Source organism: Haplochromis burtoni, unplaced genomic scaffold, assembly GCF_018398535.1.
Source record: "Haplochromis burtoni strain Fernald_Lab_line unplaced genomic scaffold, NCSU_Asbu1 Contig_249, whole genome shotgun sequence".
In the NCBI taxonomy this organism is placed as follows: Eukaryota; Metazoa; Chordata; class Actinopteri; order Cichliformes; family Cichlidae; genus Haplochromis; species Haplochromis burtoni.
Window position 1 is genome coordinate 841,997 of NW_024582610.1, and position 8,227 is coordinate 850,223.

Here is an 8,227-nt window from a genome sequence, read left to right on the forward strand (position 1 = left end):
CAATCACAAATTTCCATAATGAGACATCGAAATCTGGCACATGCTCCAACTCTTAACATGTTATAAAGCTTCTTTTTTTTGACTCCGTTACAGCTGCACTTGAGAGGCTGCTCATATCACACCTGAGGCGCGAGCCTGTATCATTTGTCCTGAAGGTGGCGCCAGAGGAAGATCATTTACACTGCACTCACAGGATGTTCTCATTAAATTCAGTTTTATATGATCAAAGTAAAACATGACATCTGTAGCATGAAGGAGAAAAAAACATCCACAGGTAGACTCTCTCACACAAACACTTTGTTCAATAGTTGGAGTTTATTAATGAGCATACAGAATTACTGTTAGAGCCTACTGTACCTGTACCTTCTGGATATGTTTATAAAATATACGGTAATTATTATTCTTTACATACAAAGAGCCAGAAATAATGTTACATTGTTATACTGTTGAATCTTTTAAGCATAAAGTAACAGCTGATTCATGTGAAGTGCAGGAGGAGGTGAAAGATAATCCTACAAAAACCAGAGAAACAGGGCTCATAACTGGCCTGACAACCTGAACAATGTAAGGTTTCCTTCACTGATGCTAACAAACATTCATTCCCTTTGAGCTGTTAATGAAGGCACAGCAACACCTGAGGTCAGTATCATATTTAAAGTCTTTACACATGTAACCAAAATGAAATAACAAAGAGCAGCAGTTTGTTCGGAGACACCATCAGGAGTTTTGCTGAAAAAATCCAAACAAACAATCATGTCAGACCACGGCATTTAGACATAAGAAAAAAGAACAAAGCTCATACAAAATCACATTCTCACCAGCAGAGCTCGTCCTTTGGTTTCTATTGGCATCAGGAAGTTTCCTAGAGCGCAGAGCACACAGGCCACAGCGAACGGACAGAGAGCCAGAATCACCGACTGAGACATCAGCACCTGAAGTACACACAAAGCAATGATAGACTGGACCAAAAACCTGAAAACTCTGATCATTAAGCAGGACAGCCAACGCACCTGAGCAATGAACGGAGCGATCATTCCTCCAATGCGACTGAACGACGTACAGAAACCCATCCCCAGAGAGCGCGCCACCGTGGGGTACACCTGAGAAACCAAAACACCTGTCACCTCAGACCCGGTCCTTAAAAAATGCACCGTTGAAGCCAGCAGACTGTGAACGTACCTCTGCTGTGTAGATGTAAACCACATTAAAGTTCATGGAGACCAGAGACCGCAGCAGAAACAGCAGCACCGTGAAGCCAAACCTGCACGACCAAAACAGACCAGATGACATCACAAACCTTGACTTGCTCTAATGAGATGACGTCATACACTTGGACCCGGTCGGGGGGGTCCAGTCTGTGGGGCTCTTACATAGTGGAGCAAATGTTGAGTATCATAAAGAAAAAGGCTGCTAACAGCTGCAGCACGGTCAGAGTCATCTTGCGTCCAAACACGTTGAGCAGAGCGATGTTTGCTGGGACCACTGGGAGGATAGAAGAGAGGAGTCAGAGTAGACCTGATCCGGGAACAGCACAGCAGCAAACCTTCGCAGTACATTTTAGGAATTATTCTGCAAGTGTGGCTGAAAAACTGATGAACTGAAAATTCTCTCAACGCATTTCGCTGACGATGACTCACATGCAACCTCTCCGAGGCAGCTGATAAGCAGAGTCTGGTAGTCACCTTAACCAAAGGGGATGCAGTAACACAGTCCGTCCTCATGGCGATGTTTGACCTGATGCTCTTTGTCAGCATCGATCACACACAACAGGTTCTTCTCCAACAGTTCCGAACTGCTCAGCACTGAGCCGTAGTATATAAACGATGCCACAAACCTGACAGTGAAACAAATGAAAGTTGGTCCTTAACAGGTCCAAGAAGGATTATACATACTGGGTATAACAACCACATTCAATGACTTCTACAAACCTCGGATGTGTCTATGGTTGGGAAAAAAAACTGCTGGGAGCATTTTAAGTTGTCTACGAAATGTTTCCAGAAATGCTTGAAACACTTCATAGACAACTTTTGTCTGTATAAACTTAGTACTTTAAATCTCCCTATTTGGCATCCAATCAGAAGACATAATACAGTATTCTCCTCTATGCCTATGATACCTTACTATGTTTTAATATAAAGCACGCATACTTTCTGATTTGGTTTCCTTAAAGAAGAAAACTGCTGGACAGTTTGAGTTTTTCATGACTATTCCTGTCTGTAAATGTAACCTGTGCAAACCTCCAGTTTGCTTTCACTGGATCTTTTGCTTTTATCTGATAATTTGCTCCTTTGATGCCCTTTTACTGTGACGGCTATGTAGCCTGCTTTTATTAAAACACTAAAAAATAAAATACCATTACCATGAGTACCAGAGCAGTACAGATGTCCTCCTGAATAATGGGCTGAGCAGAATTCTCCAGCTGCCTCTTTCGCTCTGAAACACACAGGAACATTCACACCGAATATCCTATGACTGAATCCAGTGATACCCTCAGATTCAACTCAATTCAACAGTTTTATTTATACGGCGCCAAATCACAATGGCAATCACCTCAAGTTGCTTTATATTATGAGCCACCATCAGGACATCCCTGTGAATTACACATACTGCCCTGTGTAGTGTTTTTCCAGTAGACTGTTATCACAAACTTTAAGATAAAACAATTTTGAAATATTTTTAATCATTTTGACAGCAAAACATTTTCAGGAGCTGAAAGATTCCCTCAGCAAACGACTTTCAGGAAGATCGGTACACTTATTTCAAGTCTTACTCACTGCACTTAACGCACCGTGACGGGCTCCACGAGTCGTCCTGGCGGAAGAGAAGCTCGGTTCATTTTAGCAATCCAGTGCAGTGTTTTCATGGCAGCCTCAGTCTTTCCTGCTGATACGTTGTAACGAGCCGACTCAGGAATAAACTGATTTGAATCAATACATACAGAAACAGCAGTCAGCCTGGGTTCACGAGCCTGAATACATCCAGCAATCAGAAACTCACATTAGCCTTGATGAGATTATTGTGGCAACTTAGTCTTCCCCAGCTTATGCTTTAAGTGGCACTTCATGTGATTTCTACTAGTTTAGTGCCTCCGCTTCTCTTTTTTGTTCACCCCTCTCCTTTTGGCACTTTTAGTTTAACAACCAACAACCTAAAACCTGACAAACTACATCAGAACCTCCAAATCATCCCTCACTTCTTTTAGTAACTGTGAATTATTACAGCAAGACTTAAACATCTTTGAAAACCTCTTTAGGAATCTTTCATTCTTCGTTTAATTTGCCACACTGAATGTTCATATGTGCATTCATTTCTAATCTAATGATCACAGCACTGCTGCACAGGTTAGGGTGGACAGGTGAGGGGCATATCTCACCTTAAAGAGGAAGATGAGGATGATACTCGGCGTGACAGAGATCCGTATCATCCACCTCCAGCCCAAAGTTGGAACCACCAGCATACCAAGAATGATGATAAGCATGGAGCCCAGCATCCAGAATATCTGACACACAAACAGGGAGCATGCTGGGAGATCTGAACTGATGACATCACACCATACAGGTAACTAAGCTGAGTTTGAGGATGCCTTTGAAAACCCCATGGGAGAAAAACAAACAAACAACGTGACGTGAGCTGAAGCTGTTACCCATGGAGCTGTGCTCTCTCCATGACAGGTATTAAGCATTAAAATAAGGCTGGCAACAGACCATTATCTGTGATTTATGATACATGTACGTGTTTTAGAGACGGACTCTGAGCTTTGCTGCTGTCGCCTTGTGATGTTTTGTATTTGCTGGACATCTAAAACTTTATCTTTCTCACATCTCTTTAAAAACAGAATATTATCTACACAAGACTGTGATTAATAACTGCATGTATACACTGACACGTGTTTCTTTGATTGTATTGCCTTAAAAAGATAATAGACCTACTCATCTTTTATGTTTTTATCTTTTATGCTGAGCATGTTGAGTTTTCCATGTAATAAAATCTGCGTCAAGCTGCTATTGCCCATGATTATTATGAAGGTCAAATAAAACACTGGATTTAACCCTGTGAGGTCCTCAGTAATGGGCACTAGAACCCTCTCAACTTCTGTTCTATCACAATATCTGATTTCCAAAACATGACCTTAGAGATGAGGATTAGAGCAGAGTAAGGAAGGAACTGCGAGCGAAATAACAGCTGGTGACAGGGAGTGGGTGATCCCTCAGTAAAACTTTTATCAACTTCCAGGTAAGCAATAAAGGCAACGACCAACGGAGTCACAAATACTGTTGACTGATATACAGCGGTGGGTTACCCAGGCAACCTCAGCCTGTAGTGTCTGATAGCGACCAACTGTCAGTGATAAAGTGATGCTGATGATCGCTTCCTGTGTGGACACTCATTAGGACCTCTGTGATGTTTCGCTCTGCGAGGTCTCCCAGATGGAGCAGTACTTTGTGGTCAACATGATTCTGACTTCCTCGTCTTTATTTTTGTGGAAACCAGTGAAACTCAAAGAAAGGATGAACTCACGGTGGCCAGAGGCAGCAGGGTGGCTCGATGCTTTGCCGGGATGAACTCGGTCTTCAGCACAAACCTGAACAGAGACACTATCAATAAGAGCAGCCACTGAAGCTTACCACCATCCAGCCAATCAGACTGCAGGATGTTCAGCGTAATGTTTGTGTGTGTGAGCTGACCCCTGCGACACTCCTGCTACGCCGCAGCCCACCATGGCACGCAGGAAGATGAACCAACCGTACGACGGTGCGAATGACGTGAGCAGCGAGAAGTACGCACTCCACACGAAGCCACCGAACACGACCTGGATCACACACACACACACCAGCAGTCAACCAATCAGTGCACAGACTCCAGCTGCGACCTTGCGTGTCGGTTGTTTCTGACCTTCCAGCGTCCGTATCGGTCGGCGATGTATCCTCCCAACACTCCACAAACCATGAAGCCCAGAAAAACCATCTGAGGACACAGAGAGAAGTGTTGCAGCACTTTCATATAGCCATCACGTTAATGAGCTCACATGCCTCTGATGTAATGAAACAAGAAGCTGCTCTGCTGACTGTGAACGTGATCGATCAGTGAGACCTGTTCAGAGCTGCTGACCATATAAAGTCAAGCCATGCTAAAGAAAGCCCCACTGAGGTCAGGGTTACCCTCTGAGAGTTCAGAGGTTTCAGCCTAACTGGTTGACGCAAATTAATTGATTAATCAATAAATTATCAGCAGATCAGTCTGTGTGCTGTGACTCACAGTGGAGACGAGTGCCACCTGCCAGTCATCCAGACGCCACTCACATCGAATCTCCGGAGAAACCACAGCTAACAACATGATCTCCATCGCCTCCACGATCTGCGCACAAACACGAGCACAACAGTGAGCACCCTGATTACTTTAAATACTCTGAGTATTTTGCTGCTGAGCATAAACATTACTCACGTTGGAGCTGCCCATGATGACAAACAGCAGAATGTGAAAACGCCCGAAGCCGATTTTCTCCACGGCATCCTCCACTGTAAACGTTTTATCTGCTGCAAGAATCAATCAATACATCAACTAACATCACCACCTTCCTCTTGCTCAGAATGGCTGTGACAGACACTTTTAATTTCATAATGAGGGAAATGAGGTGGTGAGAACTAGTTCTTCTGTGGTGGACTGATATGATCCTAAAACAGTTGAGCTTTAACCTCCTTGCAGAGGAGTCCCAGCATGCTCCTGATCAGGACCGCCTGATCCTGGTTCTGTTGGAGGTTTCTTCCTGTTCAAAGGAAATTCTTTGAACAGGAATTCGAGTCTTTACCTTTCAGAATAAAGCATCGCACTTCTGCTGTTAAGTACTTTAGGAATAAAACTGGACTGAAATAAAGTACAAAGAAGGTCTCTGTAGTGAAACTGACCGTTAAAACCTGCCCATGGCAGAAACCTACTGTGCTTCTCCTGATGTTTTTGCAGTTTTTGCAGACAGGTTCATTCACAATAACATCACAACCTTTTTAGGAAACGTTTCAAAGGGCCTCACAGGACCCTCCAATGTTTCCAAGGGCATCACATCATCTCCAGATGTTTGATTATCGATTATCAGACTCACCATTGTTGCTATTGTTGCTATTGTTGCTGTCCTGCTTGTCGTCGGCAGGTTTCTCCTGCAATTCCACCTCCTGCAGATGGATGGAGCTCACCAGCTGAGTCTTCATAGAGTCACTCATCCTGAAATGAGAAGTCTTCCTTTCAGCCGTCTGAGGTTCAACCGTCTGCAGATACATGAGCCAGAACATTTGTGAGCAGAGTTTCAGCTTCATGCAGCGCCGCTGACTTTAATCCGGTTATTAGTAAACTGAGTCTTCATTTCATCGTTTATATTAAAATCATATCTGTGGCAATGTTGCAGGCTTCTTCAAACATTCACTCACGCTTAATTCAGTTCAGTTCATTCAATTCAGTTTTATTTATACAGTGCAAAATCAAATACAGTGAAAGACAGGACAAAAAACATGCTGTGGAAGAGAGTCAGAGAGCTCTATTAACACATAGTGAGCGAGAAAGGTGACTGAAGAAGAAAAACTCAATGCATCATGGGAATCCACCAGCAGCCTACACCTATTGCAGTATAACTAACTATCCCTAACTATATGCTTTAGCAGAAAGGAAAGTTTGAAGCCTAATTTTGAAAGTAGAGATAGTGTCTGTCTCCTGAATCCAAACAGCAAGGTGGTTCCACAGAAGAGGGGCCTGAAAACTGAAGGCTCTGCCTCATTCTAGTTTTAAATACTCTAGGAACAACAAGTGAGCTTAATCCACAACTGTTTGGTTTTACCTTTCAGCGGGTCTACAGTCTACAGAGTAGAAAAACCGATGTTCATCCAATGACTTCAGGGTGGCGTTACAAACACCGCTGAGTCCTTCAAAAGTAAAAGTCCCAAAGTACTACTGATCACCTTCTCCATCAAACTGATCTATTGACTGATTAATCGCCTCCAGAAAAAGATGAGATTGAGCAGACTGATCAGTGAGCTGCTGCCAATCAGAGTTTCAAACGAGCAGTTGATTTATGGATTTGAAACCAGTTATTAATAGACAAAAAGAACATATTATTGTCAGGCTTACTTTATTACATTCTCTGAAGCTTTTTTTTAAAATCATTTTGCTCTCACAAACACAGATTGTGCTTTATTCACAAGGGAGGTGTGTTAGTTTCTCTGTGAAGCTGAGGTGGAGGAAACTGAAGTAGGTGTTGTAACGAAGTGATTTCCAATGTTTCAATGTTTGTTTGTTTTTTTATGTGTAATGTCTTTACTTATATTGGTAAACAGACTGTAGAGAACATGATTTAGAGATGAATTATATATTAAGTTATGTTGTAAGTATGAACCTGTGTTGTTGTACCTGCTTTATAACCAATCCAGTCCTTTTTGGCCACTTAAAATATCTTTATTGAACTACTTTGTTATATCTGCTGCCATCTTAACCAAGTGTCTCTTGAAAAAACACACTTTTAATGTCAAAGAGACTTATTAGCTGGATAAAACAAGAGTGTTGTTGGTGGCTCAAGACAACCTGAGATCATTTGAGGGACATATTTGACATATGTTTCATATATCATAGGCCAAAAATCATTTACACCAATACAAGCAGTCTTTTTTTGGCAAATAACATTGCTGCAGATTTCAGGCAGACAATGAGTTTTTTGAACTACACGTAAGAAATCCTCAAACCTTAAAGAAACAAGCATACAAACTCTGGATGATGAGATATTTTAACAGACATGTTAATCCTTCTTTAATGAACTGGACGGAATCGTTTTGAGCCCAGTCAAAGGTAAATGGTCCGGGAAGAACCGGCGCGATTAAAACTGAGTGCGGGATTTATTATGACTACAGCCACTTCAGCTTCACCTCTCACACAGGAACCAACAGCGGAATCGAACCCTTAACGTTCTCTCTCAAATAAAACCAGTACTCACACAGATGTTGAGTTTCAACGCTGAGGCCGCCGGTGAGGTCTATTTTCATCCTGTAGCAGGTCACAGCCCGACAGGTAGGTCAACACCGTAGCTGTTCACCTGTCCAGGTGATTCAGGAAGTGCTGTCGTCACCAGAGAGCCAGCCCGGGGGGAGGGGTAGGGAGCTTTGTGTGCAGGGAGTGGTTCAGTTCCGCCCATCAGCAGCTGAGTGAAGAAAAACAAAACAAGAGCCTCTCCACAACATTTAACGTCACAATGAGA

The 8,227-nt window shown here is 42.7% G+C and overlaps 1 protein-coding gene across 1 annotated transcript; it reads right to left on the bottom strand.

Annotated features, from left to right (window-relative positions):
* Positions 1-295: 295 nt before the first annotated feature.
* On the bottom strand, positions 296-8,227 carry svopl (SVOP-like). The gene is given in 16 exon segments (XM_005938366.3): positions 296-729; positions 819-932; positions 1,011-1,100; positions 1,180-1,261; positions 1,371-1,482; positions 1,638-1,834; positions 2,360-2,433; positions 2,789-2,917; positions 3,374-3,499; positions 4,519-4,582; positions 4,686-4,810; positions 4,894-4,965; positions 5,257-5,355; positions 5,443-5,534; positions 6,095-6,257; positions 7,967-8,227. Coding segments are annotated over 15 exon segments (1,506 nt in total). The 5' UTR covers positions 6,213-6,257; positions 7,967-8,227; the 3' UTR covers positions 296-717.